The sequence below is a fragment of the Lacerta agilis genome, chromosome 7 (assembly GCF_009819535.1).
Source record: "Lacerta agilis isolate rLacAgi1 chromosome 7, rLacAgi1.pri, whole genome shotgun sequence".
NCBI classification, from domain to species: Eukaryota; Metazoa; Chordata; class Lepidosauria; order Squamata; family Lacertidae; genus Lacerta; species Lacerta agilis.
In genome coordinates, this window is record NC_046318.1 from 5,206,997 (window position 1) to 5,227,683 (window position 20,687).

At 44.1% G+C, this 20,687-nt stretch overlaps 1 protein-coding gene across 1 annotated transcript; it reads right to left on the reverse strand.

Moving 5' to 3' along the window:
- Positions 1 to 5,958: 5,958 nt before the first annotated feature.
- Positions 5,959 to 18,643, reverse strand: HDAC3 (histone deacetylase 3). The gene is made up of 15 exons (XM_033154242.1): positions 18,505 to 18,643; positions 17,558 to 17,640; positions 16,896 to 17,038; positions 14,325 to 14,406; positions 13,747 to 13,803; positions 13,601 to 13,656; positions 12,767 to 12,900; positions 12,455 to 12,535; positions 12,281 to 12,354; positions 11,997 to 12,061; positions 10,182 to 10,271; positions 9,992 to 10,050; positions 8,693 to 8,772; positions 7,032 to 7,189; positions 5,959 to 6,797 (listed from the first exon to the last, which is right to left on the reverse strand). Exons 1-15 carry the CDS (start codon positions 18,557 to 18,559, stop codon positions 6,728 to 6,730), a joined length of 1,287 nt encoding a protein of 428 aa, XP_033010133.1. The 5' UTR covers positions 18,560 to 18,643; the 3' UTR covers positions 5,959 to 6,727.
- Positions 18,644 to 20,687: the final 2,044 nt, after the last annotated feature.

Consider the following 20,687-nt stretch of genomic DNA (forward strand, 5'->3'; position numbering starts at 1 on the left):
GGGAAGGCAAGCGACTCTGTCCTGACAGGAGCGGCGGCACTCGACGCCCACCCGACGGGACCTCTCAACGGACGGGCAACCGCCGCGCCTTCCCAACTCCGCCTCAGCCGGGTTCCGCCCTCCGTCACAGTGGCTCGCTCCCAGCGCCGGCCCGCCTCCCAGGAAACAGGCGCCACGCCCACCGCCGCGGCGACGTCGCCACGTGAGACGCAGCCACGCCCCCTCGTCTCCCTCGCCCACACCAGCGGGAGGAAAAGGCGGTTGGTTGGAAACCAGGAGAGAGCACAGAGATAGGGAAATGTGGTAGAAGGGGGGCATTCGCGCTCGGAGAAACAACTTCCGAGATCCTTTCGGCGCTATCTTTCTCTCTTTCCTTGCCTGCCAGTCGTTCTCTGCGACTTGGAGGCTGCAGCTCTGGAGAAAGAGAAAGTGGCAACAAAGGTACCAATGGCGGGGGCGGAAATGTAGCTTTAAAAATTATTACTATTATTGTTAAATTTGTATACCGCCCTTCATCCAAAGATCACAGGGCGGTTTGCAGTATAAACACACACACACACACACACACACACACAAAATACAACACACACATATATAGCATAATAATAACAAAAACAAAAAACAAACTTCACTGCCGGCACATTATTATAAAATAAAGAACTTTATTTGAACAAGCTTTCTTTCAGCTCCTAACACTCTCTCTGAACAACATTGTCTACTGTCTAATGTTGTTGCAAATTTGGGGGGGAGTGTTGGCTGAGGTTAGTTTATTTCCAGTCAAATATCTTCCATATATGAGACACACAGGCTGGAGCAAAAGTCAAAATTATTCCCACAAAACTCCTTGCCGAGTTGCATGCAAAAGCCTGGGGACTCTGTCAAGGCATGCAGCCGGGTTGCCATGTGTCCTCTTTTTCCAGGACACGCCCTCTTTTTCAGGGGTAACTTTTTAGAGAAAATGCATTTATTTTCTAGAAATGGCCGTCATATTGTCCTCTTTTTTTGCTCTTCAAAATAGGGCAACACTATCAGACATGCCCTTTAAAATGTTTTAAAACTTTTTTTTCACTCAAACAAACTAAGATCGGAGTTAGCAGTAGGGGATGGGAGCCGTTGCTGCCCATTCAGAGCTGCGCTATTGTATTGCGTTTTGGTTTTTTCCAGTTACAGGTAGGTAGCCGTGTTGGTCTGCCATAGTCAAAACAAAATAATTTTTTTAAAAAAAAAATCCTTCCAGTAGCACCTTAGAGACCAACTAAGTTTGTTCTTGGTATGAGCTTTCGTGTGCATGCACACTTCTTCAGACACCGTTTATGTCATGTCCTTAAAGCATTTCCAAAACCAGCCCTCAGATTGAATGCCGTCGTCCAAAGATGCAGTTTTCCGCCTTCACAATGTAAAAACAGAATTTCCCCCATCAAAAACAAAATGTGTATCTCTTTGAAGCTTTTGAAGCCTATGGTGCCTCTACACTTTTTATCTCTAAGGTGGACATTTTTGGTAATGAGGCAGAACTTCCGCTGCCCTCCCACCCGAAGCCACAGAAATAAGGAAAGGAAAGCGAGGCATTGTAGAAGAGATTTCCGGGTCCCGGGAGGAAAAACCCATTTTAAAACATCCCCAGGGGCCGAGGAAGCAGCTACCTGTAGAAATCAATAGAGAAACCAGCTTGGGGGGGGGGGGTGTAGTGGCAGTGAGACGGAGCAGCAGCAGCAGCATGCCCACGCCTAAACAAACAGCCGCAATAAAGGGCTGGAGTCTTGATCTTTTTGTTTTTAACTTCTAAAGCTAGCCCTGCTTGTGCAAAATCTAATGCCAGTCGAGTCCAATACTGTATAGCCTGGAGGAGCTGCAGCGGAATGTTGCTTGTGGAAACAATAGGCTGAGTCCGGCTGACAGCAACTTGCCTCTTAATAGCCCAGGATAATACTGCAGGTCAGACATGGGGCCAAGGCTGTTTTAGATTTCCAACCAAAGCTCCCCCACACAAAACCAACAGTTGCATCAAGTGTGTATCAATTTCCTTAAATTGCCACTATGGTTTAAACCTAGGTAAAGGTAAAGGTAAAGGGACCCCTGACCATCAGGTCCAGTCGTGTCCGACTCTGGGGTTGCGGCGCTCATCTCGCTCTATAGGCCAAGGGAGCCGGCGTTTGTCCGCAGACAGCTTCCGGGTCATGTGGCCAGCATGACAAAGCCGCTTCTGGTGAACCAGAGCAGCGCATGGAAACGCCGTTTACCTTCCCGCTGGAGCGGTACCTATTTATCTACTTGCACTTTGATGTGCTTTCGAACTGCTAGGTGGGCAGGAGCTGGGACCAAGCAACGGGAGCTCACCCCGTGGCAGGGATTCGAACCACCGACCTTCTGATCAGCAAGCCCTAGACTCTGTGGTTTAACCCACAGCACCACCTGGGTCCCTATGGTTTAAACCTAGATGGGTTTAAATACTGCAGGCAGGATGTTGACAAGGTCTAGTTGGAGAGCCTGGGACTTTGCAGTTGCCCATCCATGCACAATTCAAGGCGTTTGTTATGACCCATAAAGCTCTAAACTGCTGAGGAATAAGTTACCTGCCCATATGCTGTAATCTTCAAGTGAGGCCCTCCTCTGTCCCAGTAGCTCATAAGTGTTGGAAGGGAACTCAGAGGAGGGCCTCCTCAGTAGGTGCCCAGACTCCAGCAATGCAAATTCTTTTGTGCGCATGCACACTTCAGATACCTACTGAAGAAGTGTGCATGCACACAAAAGCTCATACCAATAACAAACTTAGTTGGTCTCTAAGGTGCTACTGGAAGGTTTTTTTTATTATGTATTGTACTGTTAGATTAAAGGTAAAGGGACCCCTGACCATTAGGTAGTGTTGCGAATGACTCTGGGGTTGCGGTGCTCATCTCGCTTTACAGGCGTACAGCTTCCAGGTCATGTGGCCAGCATGACTAATCTGCTTCTGGCGAACCAGAGCAGCACACGGAAACGCCGTTTACCTTCCCGCCGGAGCAGTACCTATTTATCTACTTGCACTTTGATGTGCTTTCGAACTGCTAGGTTGGCAGGAGCAGGGACTGAACAACGGGAGCTCACCCCGTCACGGGGATTCGAGCTACCAACCTTCTGATCGGCAAGCCCTAGGCTCTTAGGTTTAACCCACAGCGCCACCCACGTCCCTGTTACATTAGGGTTGCCATATTTTGCCATGTAAATGAAAAGGTGGGCTAGAAAAGAAGTAACTTCGAAATAGAGGTATGCTGCCGTTTTGGATCCCCTCTTTCCACAGCAACTCCAGCACTAAGCACCCATGAATCAGGGGATCCCAGGGTGCAGCCTCTGGCAGCCTGCAACCACACATAAACATTTGCAAAGTCGCTGACCCATAAGCATGGAATGCTTTGGATCCTAACCAATATCTAGACTGTAGTTGGAGAGCCTCTGGTTTGGGACTCCATTTCCATCAGCCCCAACAAGTGCAGCCAATGTTGAAGGATAAAATAATTGAATCACATAGAGTTGTGGGGTTGGAAGTAGCCCCAAAGGGATGATGGAAGCTGGAGTACCAAGCAACCTGCGGGAGGGTCATCACAGCTCCCCCATGCCTTATTAAGGTGGGTGGTCATGGATTAAGATTATGGCTCTTTGAATGGTACCCATAGTGAAGTATACCAGCTGTGCACACTGACAAACTGTTTTTAGGACACACATTTCTTTGCTTTTGCTTTTTTTTGCCTCATTCTGGAGACTGTAAATGAAGCCATTATCTAGAACTATGACATCTTGTCATGCTATTAGCCGCAGCGGGACTAGTTATGTACCAACATGTCACTGTTTCGTTCTGTTCACTTTCCAGCAGTCATGTTCTTGGATGAGTATTGCTATATAGTCATACCTCGGGTTGCGAACGTGATCCATGCGGGAGGCACGATCGCAACTCGCAGCGTTCACAACCCGCAGCGCGTCTGCGCACACACATGACGTCATTTTGTGCTTCTGCGCATGCGCCGAAACCCGGAAGTAACCTGTTCCAGTACTTTCGGGTTTGACGCGGAGCGCAACCCAAAAACACCAACCTGCAGCATTTGCAACCCGACGTATGACTGTAATGAAAATTATATTTTTAAATTTACATGTTTCCATCTTACATCAGTCATTGTAACTTGTGCTCTAATAATCTAAGTTTGAACTACATACATGGATGAGCAATACTGAGATCAGAGGAAACTGATGTTGCAATTAGAACAATGTCATTTTGGACACTTCTGGGTGAATAATCCTTCATTTCAACATACTGTCTGCAGTCTTGTGGTGAATATTGTCCGTGTCTTCAGAAGCTTAGGCTGCTTGAACTCAGCTTTACAGAACCTCGCATACGTCCTTCAGACAGTAAATTAAGGGAGTGTGTATTGCAGAGTTTCCAGTTACTACCCTTGCACCCACACACTTCCTGAATGTGTGGCAAAAAAATCACTTAGTGCCACATTGCTTCTACAACCATGAAAAGTAATTTCATACACCCGGTAGACCTGAAACAAGAGAATGGGCTCCATTACTGTAAGAATTTAAGAAAAGGCCTGAAAGTGACTGTACATCACACGAGGAACCCATTTACAGTTGGAGGGGCAAATTCCCTTCTGGACATTTATTCCTGCATTGCAGAGGGTTGGCCTAGATGACCCTTGGGATCCCTTCCAATTCTACAATTTTATTATTCCCAGGGCCACATGCCAGTGACAGGCAGGGCTAGAGGCAAAGTGGCAAGAAAGGTACCGGTAAATGTTTCTACAGCAGGCTACTTTCTACACAGTCCTTTGTATCCCCTCCGGACAAGCAAGAATTTGAGGATAAATACCAGCCAGGCAAAAACACTCAAGAAGGATGTGAAACAAGTCCAGTGAAGGGCCAGGCATGAGGAGAGTTCTGAGTGCAAGAAAGAGAGGCATGTGAGGGCCACATCTGGTCACTGAGTCTGCTGTACAGGCTGCATGAGCACATGTCAATGCAAGGGGAAGCATAGGGATCAATACATACTTTCAAAGGTTAAGCAAAAGGGGAGAAGGAAAGACACAAAGCAGGTAAGAAAAACACCATCCTGCTGTTTAATATTTTAAAAGCATTAGTAAAATATGAGCATAAGGAAGAAAAGATCGGTTGCTGTTCTGCCATTCTACCTGCAGTGAAGTCTTCACAACACTGATGGCAAGTATCTGCACGCACACAGTAAGACCACAGCCAAACTGAGGCCCACATTGCATCAATGGCTATGTAGTCAACAAAGGAAGTAGAACCTGCAGTCAAAACTAGAGAAGCTTTTCATATTTTCGCTTGGATCCAAAAAGAACTTTTTTTTTAAATGAAGAGATGTTTCCTGTCCACTTTTCCCCACTGTGTGCATCCCTTTTACCCTGAAAAAGAAAATCCTCTCTGGATGGTCTGGAGGACCCTCCTGAACAATATGGAATGTGGTTCAGGTGGGAAGAGGGGACAGGAAGCTTTGCTTTCATAAAGTTCCTTAAATTTATTTAGGGACAAAGCCTCTGCCTGAGCGCATGCTCAGAAAGCATGACTCATTAAAATATGTAAGGGTCACAGAAGGGAGAAGCTCAACACTGGGAAGACTTAACATAACCATCTTTGGCCCAGTCTCCCCACAATCCATGTAACATTCTTTTGAGAAGCAACATGACCTCTACTAAACCAAAGGTGAAGTCTGTGGATAGGTCACTCTTCGGGGTACACTGAGTTATGCATAGGTGCACTAGTCCAGCGTTTCCCAACCGTAGGTCTCCAGCTGTTTTTGGACTACAACTCCCATCATCCCTAGCTAGCAATACCAGTGGTCAGTGGTGATGGGAATTGTAGTATGAAAACAGCTAGAGGCCAAGGGTTGGGAAACCCTGCACTAGTGTGTGAATGTAATCAACACTCATGCAAAACTAAATTCTCCATTGACAAGGTTTTTTGGGGGGGATGTCACTTTGGTACCAAGTACGCAGTGTGACCAGAGGAAATATTAAGAAACAACACCCACCCACCCCAGCCTTCTGCCCCTCAAATATCCCATACGGGTAAGTTTTTTTCAACATGCCCTGATTTAGAAAATGAGCTGCTACAAAAATAACCTCCTATGAAGAAAACGGTGCTAAATAAACCAGCATTGTTGGGTCAGCTGCAAAACTGACCGTTCCAACCTCCATTACTGGCTCAGCAAAATATTAACCATTATCTGGTTCTCCCTTTTTATCTGATTTACTTTAACACGGGACTCCAGTTGGCTGAAAAACTGGCAAACGAATGACTTTTACAATGCAGCTTTTTTTGGATTTAAAACCAGCTGCTTCAGCAGAACACCTCACATACACAAACCTGTTTCCAAAGAAGTCAGAAGAAATGTCCAAGTGCAACAGTGCTTCTTGTTGTCTGCAAGGGAGACAAAGTCACTGCAGAATGAAACCCACAGCTGGTCACACGGCAGTGAAACAGACTTGTGTGAACATGAAATTATGAAATTCTTTTTCCACAAACAGTGGCAAAGGCACAGTCTCAAGGGGTGGGAAAGGCTCTGGGAGGACCATAAACCTCTCAATGTCTTTTGCGCCCCAGTAATTGCATGATTCAGCAGTCCTGCTGCCATCACTTAGCAACAGGAGAGAGGCTTTGCACTGGAACCTGCTGCATCCTTATAGCACCACCATCCTGTGGCCTCCACACTGTTCACACTCCCATGATTCAGGCATCATATCTCCACATCACTTTCTTTATCGTTATCATGGTCACCATCGTAGAACTCATTTGAAGCCTCCGGCCTGCAAGACAAGTTAACACAGGAGTGAGGAGGCCGAAAATTAAGCACAGACACTGGAAACCTGCCCACCTAAAATTGCAGCAATGACATGCTTCTGGAAAACAGCAAACTAAACAAAAAGCAAAAGCCCAAATCAATGTAGTGTTGGTTCTGGGAGGCACAAATCATCGTTCCTCCAGTTGGGCTGGGGTGCAAAAACAGGACACTTCTACTTGAGGGATAAACAGAAACATGCCTGCTGTAGTTCTCCTCAGAACCTCTCTCTTCAGGATCCGGCTCATCTGTGCGATCATAATTCAGCAAATCAGAAGGGACATCATGGATCTGGACACTGGGTGCATGGTTCAGCATCTTCAAATTCTCAAATATAGTTTGCCGAATTTGATCTAAGTACTGGTCAGAAGAGAAGAGAGAGAAAAAAAAACAGCAGGTCATATCATAGAGGCCTTCAGGTACAAAAATGTTTATAAAGTTCCAGCCATCACTCCAGCCTGGCTGTCAGAAATGCCAACGGTGCTAGATTTTCCTCTTACTGCAGGAGTAGAGAAGCCATTTGGCCCAAGGACCGACAGGAACCTGTCCAAATTGCCAGGGCCAAAACAAAAGCAAAACTCTTAAGGGAGTGGGAAGCAAAATTCCCCCCACTCATCCACAAAACATGCACCAGGCACCAAGCACACAGCACTCCCCCTCTTCTCCCCCACCCTCTCTCTCACACAAACAGCACTCCAGACACAATAAAATTCCTCTCTAAGGAGCAGATGGGTCCTTTATCTAGGTCTAGGTTCTTGGTGCTAAGCACAGCAGCACTAGGTTTAGAGATAAGCCCTCAGCCTATTCCTTCAGAGCAAAAGGCAGCATTTCCACCCAGTCAGCGTTTGTGTGGGGTACAGAAAAATGCTGCTTTTAAAATCAAAGAGCAGGCAGAGCTTATCTCCAATCTAAGAGCAGAGATAGGAGCTCCTGCTGTCTTTTGTCTCTCTCAACGGGGCCATTGCTAATCTTAGCACGGTGGCACTTGTAACATATATTAAAAATCCCTTTAATTGTCACTTATGACATCAGGTGATTAGTAACAATATGGATGTAATCCAACAATGTGAAGTCCATGTGATATATTAGGTACATTTGGCAGGCAGTTCATAGAATTAGAAAGGCAGTGCTCTCAGTATATTCCAATTTAGACAGGAGTCACACTCCTCTTAAAATATCAAGATTGCAGCTGGGAGGTCCTGCTTGATCGAGCCCTGACTCTTGGTGTCTTCTATGCTTATGATAATTTTTTATTCTCTTGGTAATTATGCTGTTCTAAATATGCATTTTATAGTGGACTTCCTTTAGTAATGTTTTCTTTTGAAATGTTCAAGATAATTTTTTTGTTAACTTTGCTGTGTTGAATGTACATTTTGTAGTTGACCTCTTTTGTAATGTTTTATTTTGAAAGCTTTAAGATAATATTTTAGTTTCCTGTTGCTTTAAATGTACAATTGACTTTCTTCAGTAATGTTTTGTTTGATGTTTTAATGTAGGTTGTAAACGAGCTTGAGATTTTTTCTAAAAAATATAACTCAGTATAGAATGATATTAATAATGATAATAACAACAACTATTTGCCCAAAATGAATTTGCAGGTCCGGAATGATCCCAACCACCAGATGTTTTGGGACTACAACTCCCACCATCCCTAGCTAACAGGACCAGTGGTCAGGAATTATGAGAATTGTAGTCCCAAAACATCTGGAGGGCCAAGTTTGCCTATGCCTGCTCTTACTGCTTGGAATGGGCTTTGGGAAACCAGAAGCACCAATGGTGCAACTTTTGAAAATGACAAGGCAGAAGACATGGTGGGAGGCCAAAGCAGAGCTAACTGAAATATATGTGGCCAAAGTTGCTTACCTGCCTCGAGTTCTGATTTTCAATTCGAGTGCTGACATCAGGGTGGAGGGTAAAGTCTGGAGCAAAGTATTCAAAGTACTCTGCATACAGAAAGACAGTTAGTGTGGACACATGCATACTGATGTTTATACATTTTAAAATAAGGAGGAAATCCATGCACAACCCCTTTCAAATAACTCTACAAGCCTGTGCAACAACTAACTGAACAGCAAGCTGCAGCTCCACTCTCCTGAAGGAGGAATCTCTCTCAATGCCTTTGCTCCCTTTATGTAAATTAATGAATCAGCTGATTTTCCAGCGGCTTAGCACTGATGAAAACATAGAATCAAATTCTGCTCCATCTATGAAGCTGTAATGCCATCAAACCAACAAGCTTTAATAGAGTCAACAGAGACACCACATTTCCACGACTCTTTACTATCTAGATTGGAATTTGGTTAGAGCAGAAATACATGATAAATGATGGTCTACACAGATGCTGCTGCTTTCATAACATCTGTAGTATATTTTAGAGTTTTTAAATGGATAATAAATATTTTCAGTCAGTTTTCCAGGTTGCATAACACAGAATTATTGGGAATGAATATTGATGAGCAAATGTAAATAACCATTGACAGCTCCGAGTGGAAAAAATAAGAGAATTAAATAATCTGGTTTAAGATAATTTGCCTCCAATAATTAGAAAAGCATAGGCAGATGTGAAAAGGTTGGCCAAAGGTTGGTCGCCACCTCCACCACGTAAATCTGTTTAACCCTAATATTTTGAAACAATCTGAAAAATGCTATTGGTGAATTACAGATTAACCAACCCCAACCCCCGACAAATCATGCTGGAGAATTTGGATGAGGTGGACATATCCCTGCACCTAGCCCAACCCAGAGACACTGCCTCTGTTGGCAGGGCAGTTCTACCAGCAAGAGGTTCCCCACTGTATCTGCCCAAACAAGGGGCACAAGCTACCACTGGCAGCATTGTTAGCAGCAGCCAAGAGCAACCCCCAAAATGGAGTGTTTCAGGGTTGAGGTGGGCTAGAACCCAAATCAGCCGGGCTGCTGTCACATGATAACAATGGGCACAACCAGGGCCTGATATATTGAGCTGACATTTTCCTCTGCACACCACACCTGCCCTGGCCAGCACATGCAACAAGGTTCTACAGGTGGCAGCAGCTACTCCATGAAGCCTTGTCATTGCTTTTGAACTATCCCCCTAAGTTATCTAGATATTAATAACTTGGGGAAACTAAATATGCTACAAGTGACATCAGGGACGTTTAAACATGTAGATCCTCAACTCACCACTATATGGAAGCTCCTCACTAATTGCTTCATCTACAAGTAATGATGTTTCATAAGTCCTAAAATGAAAGGCAGATAATTTCAATCCAGAGTACAGTGAAGTCTTCACATGACACAAACCTGTGTCATTTTATATCCAAGGAAGGTGAAGCCCCAACCCATTATCAACAAAAGCTTCCAGAAGACTCACCAGCACCGGGCCACATTGCGAACTGTGTAGCCACCTCCTCCTAACACCAGAAGGGGTATGTTGAAACTCTTTACATATTCTACACATTCCCTAGGATTCAAAGTTACAAAATTCAGAAATGAATTCCTCTCAAACTTGCTTACAGTCATCTACGTGATGTACATAAACAATCATCCTTTATATGGCTACTAAAAGGCTTTGGAAGATTTACAAATAACTAACAACACAGGCTCTATTTACTCAGGTGTATGCCCCTGAGCGCGTTAAAAGTGGAGAGTTTATTCTAGACTATGGTCAAAAGCCCAGAAAAATATATGCAGCACAAAGAGTCAATGTGCTCTCTAAAGTCCCAAATATTGAAAAGGTTGAGTAAAATACACACAATATACTGTGTAAATACACACAATAACTTATTCTGAGCTAAATACTGATCTTTCACTACTGGTTTCAAAGGTGAAGGTTGAAAGCAAATAAAGAGAACCTAGGTAGGTATGTACTATTAACCCATCTGTACCACCCAAGGTAATTCTTAAAGAACAACCAAAACCTGCAAACTCTCTGCTTATCTTGCAGGGGTTCCAGAGCCCCGTTCGCCACATGAGCAGCGCGCAACCTGAAGTGCCGCGTCTGCGCATGTGCGCAGTGCGATTCGGCGCTTCTGCACATGCGCAAAGCACAATTCAGCGCTTCTGCGCATACGTGAACCGTTGAACCCGGAAGTAACCCATTCTGGTACTTCCGGGTTCGGCACGTTCGTAACCCGTGACGGATGCAACAAGCAGCGTTCGTATATAGAGGTATGACTGTAATAGAAAAAATAAACAAGGTGGCCACATCCCTCTCTCACATACACACACAAACAGACCCGTCTCTCACACATGCACTTCACAAATGACTCTCCCTCTCCACCCAAGTGCATCTTTCCCTCTTTCAAAGCACATTCATGCATACCTCTTGCTCACCAATACGTATCTCAGTCTCTCACATACCATATGCATGACTCTCCCCCTTCCAGCTCTTTTTCATACAAACAACACTACACATGCATTTCTCATCTCTCTCTTCAAGTGCATCTTTCCCAATTACACGCAGAACCCCTTCAAGGGGTGAAGCAAGTCGACACCACCAGCTCCACATGGCTGGCACGCAACAAGCAAGCAAAGAGCACTAGGTAAGCAGAGAAGCAATCCCTGTCACTTCTCACCCCTCCAAAAGCAACCCTTCAAAAGCAGCCAGAATGCAAGGAGGCCGACCCTTCCAGCTTCATTTTATTTTTAATTGAAGCAACCACAAGGGCTCTGATTTTTATCAGACCAGCAGCACTGCTTTTGCAATATAGTTCATTCACCATAGCAAGCAGCCATTTAGCCTATATCAGGAAATAAATATCATACACCTGCATTTTCCCACTGTGGGAGCAATAGCAAGTTCATCAGAAAGCAGATTTTACTGAAGCAGAAAAGGTGGGGTGTTAAACTTTTTCTCATGCTGTTTTTCAATCACATACACACCAATTAATTCCACTGTGTTTTTCTGCTGCAGGGCTAATAGTCGCTTTGTGGGAGGCATAGCTGTCAACTTTTCCCTTTTCTTGCAAGGAATCCTATTCAGAATAAGGGAATTTCCCTTTTAAAAAGGGAAAAGTTGACAGCTATGGTGGGAGGGATCAACCTCTCCCTCACCCCTCCAGCACCACTAGTCCAAACAAATGTGAAGCTCCCACAGCTGCATTAAAGGGTAAAAAAGGTGGGAGATCCAATCACATCAGTTTCAGTTTCAATGTGCCCTTTTACTCAACTCATTAAAGGGACTTACCCATGTCCTCTTATGCTGAGGTTAAAGCAACCAAGACGATCACAACCTAGCGAGTCAGCACCACACTTAATGGAGGCGAAGAAGAAGAAATGAGGAGAAAACAAGAGTATCAGTGCACTAGCTACTGATTATCCAAAACACTCACAACAGATCAGGAACGCATCTCATCCCAGCCAGCCCACCTATCTCCCAACCCTCCCCCCACTAGTTCTTCTGTGTAACCACCAAAGGTAATGCAAGTCCACACCCATGACTCTCACTGCTTAGGCCTTCCATCCTCTTACCTGCAGCACTATGCACGTGGGCTGGTAGAACTCTATAACTTGATTAATGACTGGTTGGAAGAGGTGTTTGTAACCTTCAAAGAGAAGACAAGACTCTGCTGTTATAGCTCCTCTGCTGCAATCTGCACAGAAGACAGAATATCCTGCAAGGCCCAAGAGAAGCCTTCCACTTACTTTGGTCATCAATGCCGTCACGCAAAGGTACGTTCAGACAGTAATAACGGCCACTCTCAGCTCCCACTTCGTACATGTCACCTAGCAGTTGAAAGCAGGGCAAAGTACAGAATTCAAACTTTGATTTTTAAAACAGGTTACTATCTAGCTAATCCACAGCCTGAAGAAATCCCATCTCCGTTTTCAGCTAACCACTGGAACATCCCCACACTAATGTACCAATCCTATATCTAAGCACTCTGCAGGTATCCAAAATGAAATCTGTACTGCATCTTTAATCCAGCACATAATAAGCAATAAAAGGCTTCGTACCTGTACCAGGGAAGAAGTAGTTTCCATATTTGTGAAAGGACACCGTCATGACACGGTCTGTCAAATAAAAAGCCTCCTGAACACCATCTCCATGATGGATATCTATGTCAATGTACAGTACACGTGGGTGATATCTGTCAGAAACCCAAAGACATGTTAGAGAAGCAGGTGGAAGCTGGCAACACCAGGGTGAAATCCTGCATCCAAGCTGCACTGCCACTCCACTCACCCAGTTGCCAATCCAGGTTTTTTACTCACCAAAAAGATGTATTTCATGTCGTAGATCAGAAAGGGAAACTTTTGTATGTAATTTATAGTTGGGCAGCAGATAGGGAATGGGACTGGAGACAAGCAGGTAATGTGTTTAAATTATCTGTATAGCCAGACTAGAGGAGGAGGAAGGAATAACTTAAGACTTCTTGATGAAGGGAGCAATGCCAAGTAGTGGAAGCCAAGTGTAATTTATGCCAGTTTAAGTTAAGCAAGCATAAAGAGCACCAGATCCAAACCCCATTCAGGGTGGGGTTTTCAAACACAAGACTGCACCAAAAAAATGCCAAGCCAGGGCTTAATTACTGCATTTCTTAAACTGGAACAAAAAAGTGCAGGTAGGAAAGAAGTGTACCACATCTGGACTCAGCCAGACACAACTAAACAAGAATTATTACTGTATGATCAAACACTTGAAGAAGGTTCAATGGAAAGGGAATGGGAAGGGCCACCAGCACAAGAGAAGCCATTTAGACACACAATCCCTAGTGCAGCTCCATTATGCCATTCACACCACCACCAACTCCCCCCTCCACCTATGAACAGCTTGCACCAACCCCTTACTTGAGAAGCTCCAAGATGCCGATCACAATGTCATTGACATAACAAAACCCAGAAGCCTGAAACACAAAAAGGCAAAAATGAGTCAGTTAAAAGCAACTAAGTTTTCTTTACCCTCCAAAGCAAGGAAAGTAGACTTGCCTCATTACCTCAAACTTCTTGGCATGGTGCAGACCTCCAGCCCAGTTTATTGCAATATCACAGATCTAAGGACAGAAGGGGGACATTAGCTCAAAGGAAAGAGGATTATGCTGCCTAAACAGCAATACTTGCCAAGGGGTTATGAATCCCTATATCCTAAGCTACCCCATCCACTCTGCTGACTGCCTTTGCAAAAACAAAACAAAAAACAGTTAAGGCTATCTGAGCTATAGTTTTGTACCCATGTGAGTATTTAGCATTTATACTTCCTAGCATTCTAAGCACTTTATTGCACTCCTCACAAAAAGACCTATAAGGTAGGTCAGAATTAGTACCTCCATATTGGATATGGGAGGCTAAAAACCACCAAGTGAATTCATGCCCCAGGTAGGATTTGAACGGGGGGGGGGGGGTCCTGAGTACCCCACCACACCATATCAGATATCATAAAGCTCCCCCAGAGTCAATGATAATGGTTATGAATATCATTTTAATTGCACAAAAAATTACAGAGCAACTCTTAGAGCAATCTGGTTGACAGCAACTTAAGGATGTGAAGAAGGTGAAGATGACATCACCTTGTTACCTTATTATTCAGTTGTGTTGCTCCTTGCAATGAAGCCCCAGTATATCGAGAACAAAATTCAAACAGCCCTGGGAACACTGGACTATGAGAGAACACAAAATTACACTTAGTTCAGGATAACATGGCAGAAACTTTCCAATGCAAAATAGCTATTTGGGTATGGAAGATCTGACCATATCGCTAGATGTGAATAAGAAACACAAGACAGGCAAGGCAACGTTTTTGTTTAGCAGCCACAGTTGAAATAGGAGTGTGCAAGTCTTCTAATAATTCAGAACTCTTCATCTGCAAGGGTCCATGGTTCTACTTGCCAAGGCAAGTGCCTATCCCCAGCAAACATGACAAGCCCTCTCCCAATCATGGAGCAGGGGCTGGGCATCACCCACAATTGGAAACGCAACTGTGTTTCCAGAGATGCTCCAAGTACCCTGAAATAATAACACAACAAATCCCAAGCTCTCCTCTTCAGCTGAAGCAAGTGACTGTAGCACATGTTGCTCTGTACTTGAAGGACTTCCAAAGTGCAGCACAACTGTAGAGACAATCTCCTACTCACGCCCCAGCTTGAAAGAGGACTGGGTCTTGTTGTGAGGTGTCTGGAGGGCCTCAGGCACATTGTACAACAGCAGGAATCCTCATTCCCACATCCCCAGCTCCAGCGCTGAAGATGCAGCATGAGGCCAGAGATCAGTGTGAGTTCCTGCCCCTTGAGTAGGACAGTGTCCTGGAGACCATTAAAATTTGTTGGTTACCAATGCCCAACAAAAGCCATGGGCCACTGCTAATCAGACAGAATAAAATGGCTGCTGATTCTTAAATATATAGAACACAAAACTTCTTACAAATCTGCTTTTTCCCAATCACTTCAGTTTTAGGGTTTTCATTATAATTCATTTGAACATTTTCATTAGCATTCATTTAAACATTTGCATCCTGACTTTTCTTCCAAAAGGGTAACCCCAAGACATCTAACCACTAAATAAAAACTAAAAATCATAATCTCACAAATTAGCAGCAGAACGACGGTCTTGAGGCAACCAAACGGCAGAAAGGCAATCTGCAGCCTTAACACACGATTTCAAGTTGACGGTGAAAGTCAGAAAGGCAAACCTTCTGAGGCAGGGAGTTTCTTAGTCCAGTGGCAGCACTCGTTGAGATACCCGCCCGATCCCTACCTATTTAGAGCTATAAAAGGCTAGCTAGAATAAGCACCATAAATTGGTGCTATTGTACAGTGAAGACTGTACAATATCAGCATTGTATAACAATACTTGAGTTCCTATCAGCAGACTACCTGCTGCACTTTGCACCAACGGAAGTCTGAGACTTGAATGCAACACATAGCTTGTTACAGTAGTCTAATCTTGATGTAACCGAAGCATGTGTAATTGTGCCAAAGAGGCCTTCTTCAGGAAGCGGTAGAGCTACTGAGCCAGTCTCAGAAGGACAAAATCACTCCCGACTATAGTCACTACCAATCTAGCTAGGAGCAATGGCAAGCGACACACCTAATCTTCACATGTAACTACAATCTCATTCAGACCAGGTTGAACCCACTCCCTGATATACAGAATGCTATTACTGAGACAGAGTCTATAGATCCTATCTGACCTGCAACAGTGATAAAGGATCTGTTCCACAACATTAAACTGATAACATCATATTTAACTATTACAGAATGTTTAAGTAACAAGAGTTCAGAAGACCATGTTGCAATAGCAGAAATTTTGTTGCATTCTAAACAAGCTATTATACAAAGGAAAGATTTCTGAATTAAGAATGTAATAGTACAGATGGCAATTACATATTGTATAGTATCTACACTGGATCTTAGTCATAAAGCCAAGAAGCAGTAGATGCAACAGCTAAGTTGGACTGCAGCTGCCATGGCATTTTCTAAAAAGGTCTGCAGTGGTCTAAGTATGACAGGAAACTAGGTTTTCCTCAGTATTTTCTAGCCTAACTCCATGTGCTTTAACATCACTTCAAGAATTAGGAACCTTTTTTTACTTTTCTTAATTAAGTCATAACTTTTCTCTAAAATGCTTTGGTGACATTAAGATTTCTGCATATGAGATCTTCAGCTCTGTTACAGTAGTACACATCCTTGAGGAAGCCAGGAAAATAAGCAAATATTTACTGTTGGTTTATGTTCATAGAGCACATGAATAAAGGTTGAATGAGTGCCTTCCACTCATCTCCCCCTAGTCAATCTCTGCATGGCATTCCATTTCCCTTTTCACACCACATTCACACCAGTCAATCATCCACCCTTCTACATCCTCACATTTATTTCCACACATATATCTTTGTTTCTAAATAAACAAAGATATTATCTTATTTCTTCTGTCATTCACATCTATAGTAGATTTAGCAAAAAAATTAAACCACTTGATTATATGCAAAAAAACCAAGTCATTTACAAAAAAAAGGAAACAAAAAATATTACAATGAAAGACCAGTACTTTTTTGTTCAAGCAGGGACCTCTGTAATATCCACCCTGCCCAAACCACACATTTTGGGTCCTATCTACCTGATGCATCAACAGGTAGAAGGTATGCAGCACTTACCAGTCATCCCCCACATTGAAAGCATTGAGACTCTTGGTGAATCCTTGCATGTTATTTGGAGACACTCGCTGAAGGAAGTCAATGTAATCTTCTGAATGAAAGCGGCACATATCATGCTGAGATGCTTGATATGGTTTAAATACCTGAAAGAGAAATTTCTCCCATTCAGGACTGAATTCAACAACAGAGCAAGGCTGTACAGCTGTCAGACTCAAAGTTCCAGTTTACAGTACTGTATCCCTAGTCAGACTTCTATATTTATCCTCACCATGGCAAGTGAGCTGCTGCAATTTTATAATGAACAGAGCCTTCCTCCCAGACCTGAAGCTGCAGAGGTGGATAGGAATTGTCCTGGCAATTGTGCAGCAATTCCCACTCTCAAAGTTGGGTATTACAGTCAAATAGGTAACAACTGCGGGAAAGGGAGGGGGACTTTCTTAGCACAAATTGGAAAGGGGAAGGTCAGAAAAATAAAATTCTTTGGCTTGGAGGCAAAGTCAATAAAATTGCTGAGCCCTGCCTCCAATTTGTGAGAGGCCTTACATGTAGTGTACGCAAATTCTAAAATATACCTGCAAATGAATAGATAAAAAATATCCTAAAATAAATATTACTGCCTTGAAACCAGGAGCTGTCTTTGACCCAGTAAATGCAATGCTTACAATCATCTTCTTATAGAGTCCATAGTGCAGAACCAGACTGTGGGTCAGTGCCAAGCGATGAGGCTTCATGGGATGTCCCGCTCCTAACACAATAAGGAAGAAAAAAACAAACTGTGAAATCAACCTCCTCATACCAGAAACAAAGGTTCATTAAGACCTAGCTCATTACTAGCACTCGTCCATAGTGATAACTATATATATATATATATATATATATATATAGTGCAAACTGAGATAAAAGTAGTATTGTGGGAGAACATTATGCTGATACATACGAGTCCCTCATAGCAGAAGTATAGCTCCACTGATTAAGGTTTACATGATTAAGAACAGTTGAGTGAAGTACCAATTAGTTTCATTCATTGTCTAAACACATAGCCTCACTACATCTTATCTTGTTTTCTAAATTAAGTAAATACAGGTCCCACATTATGTATGTATGCATGGTTGTTTGGTGGTGTGTGGTTTTTGTTTTGGCTCAGTCAAAATATCCTTTCAATTCCCACCACCCTCACAGGCACGCTTGGTTAGGAACACAGGAGAGGGCCTTCTTGGTGGCTTCTCCCAGACTCCCCACCCCGACCGTGATCATTATTACTATTAATTTACTTATTATGACTATGTCAAATGGGAACTCAAGGAGCTGAAAACACAGGAAACTACAACCATGAAGAGGCAATTAAACGCCTACAGAGTTAAAACTAGATATAAATATAGAAGATCCATGAGAGTGGGTTTAAAAGGGTTTGGGGGTGGGGAGGAAGCGAAACGTCACTGACTGGAACTCTTGCTGCTTATTTTAAAATTTTAAATGGCAGAGGCAGAGGGCCACTCGGCAGCAGGCGGCCCGCTCCGCTCCGCTCCGCCCGGCAAGACCCGACATGCGGCCTTTTCCGACCCACCCTCGGCTCCCCTCGCACCAGCCCCGCCGCCGCCGCGCCGCGCACCGTAGTGGAAGTTCCCCACGTCCGGGTCGTAGAAGTAGGCCACCGTCTTCGCCATGGCAACCCCTCGCGGAACGGCCCCGCCGAGTAACGGGCGACCCGCGCGCTGCCGCGCCGCCGACGCACACACGGAGGCTCCGCCCACAAGTGAAAGCCTACGACCCAGCGCAACGCCGCTCGCTCGCCCGGCCTCCTCCTGGCTTCTCGCCCGGCCGCTCTCGCGACACCCAAAGCGAGAGACCTGGGTCTTCGTGGGAGGAGCGTGGGCGGGGTTATAGCACGACTTGATTGGGCTCCGTCGGCCGGGATTGGCGCGTCGGTAACGAAAGTAAATCGTGGCTCCGCCCCGCTATGCCCCGTGCACGCGCTCTGCGGTGGTCCTGTTTTGAGGCAACTGAAAGTGAAGGCTCAACAAAACAGAACAAAATAGGAAGTAATTACATATATTTGTCGATATCGATATCTATTTATAGATATGTATACGATTACTAAAAAAAAACTAAGATCATGGCCACTGGTCCCAACACCTCCTGGCAAATAGAAGGGGAAGAAATGGAGGCAGTGAGAGATTTCACTTTCTTGGGCTCCATGATCACTGCAGGTGGTGACAGCAGCCACGAAATTAAAAGACGCCTGCTTCTTGGGAGAAAACCTAGACAGCACCTTAAAAAGCAGAGACATCACTATTAAATATTCAGGAAAAGTCGGAAGCCCGATGCAATTTCGTTTATTCAACAGCTCACTCCCATATTAAAACAAGAACACACTCTGAAAGCCCCAGCAAGAAGTGCCAGTTGGCAGTTGACAGTTGACAGTGCTTGCCATTAGAACTTTCGTCCACCTACGCTTCTACGATTGGTTAGAATCATACATAACAATCACCTTGCCGACAAAGGTCCGTATAGTTAAAGCTATGGTTTTCCTGGTAGTAATGTACGGAAGTGAGAGCTGGACCATAAAGAAGACTGATCGCCGAAGAATTGATGCTTTTGAATTCTGGTGCTGGAGGAGACTCTTGAGAGTCCCATGGACTGCAAAAAGATCAAACTTATCCATCCTTAAAGAAATCAGCCCTGAGTGCTCACTGGAAGGGCAGATCCTGAAGTTGAGGCTCCAGTACTTTGGCCACCTCATGAGAAGAGAAGACTCCCTGGAAAACACCCTTATGTTGGGAAAGATGGAGGGCACAAGGAGAAGGGGACGACAGAGGATGAGATGGTTGGACAGTGTTCTCGAAGCGACTAGCATGAGTTTGGCCAAACTGCGAGAGGCAGTGAAGGATAGGCTTGCCTGGCGTGCTCTGGTCTATGGGCTCACGAAGAGTCGGACACGACTGAACAACAACAAAGTTACACAAAGAATTTTCCCAGATTCAAAACCACATTGTTATTTACCTGCAACACTTGAAAGAGACCACTTGCTTTATTTTCATATCACTACAGTATAAAATCTCCTGTATGTGCAAGTGTGTGAAGAAAGGAGAACAGAAAACCAGGATAATTAGGAAATGGTAGAATAGCTTTCTAGAGAAATGAAGGCAGGTGAGATGTATTTTCTTTAAAAGATGGAGCAATAGATAAACCTGGCTGGCTTAAGGAAGGTGGTGGGAGAGCTCTTAGACCCCATTAGAGCATCACTCCTCTCTCCGTAAGCCAGGCAAAGGAGCTTTTAGGGAACTAGCCTAGTCCCCCAAGCATAGCTGTCAACTTTTCCCTTTTCTTGCGAGGAATCCTATTCAGAATAAGGGAATTTCCTTTAAAAAGGGGAAAGTTGACAGCTATGCCCCCAGGTCCACGGACTGCACACCACTGCAACATTTGTAAAATCTTGCTATAGAAAACTGGGCAAAAAAAGAAAAGTGTTTTATTTAACATTGCAAGCCTACATCCTTAGGTTGGGCTGTTTTCCCCAGAACTTCCTCCTGATAGAACATTTTGCTTCCTGCTATCATTATTTGTCCTGTGGACCATATGCATTTCCTGAAAGCTTTTCATGCAACCCATATATGACTGTGGAAACCCTCCTTCACTTTTAAATATATATGCATATGTACCGTATGTCTGGCCATTGTGGAAGCAGTAATGAAAAACAGAATTAACCCTCATCATTTAAATCTATATAATGTTACAGAGAAACATTTAAAAGGATCAATTCACTTTTTTAGTTCTTTTTTTGCATTTGCATTG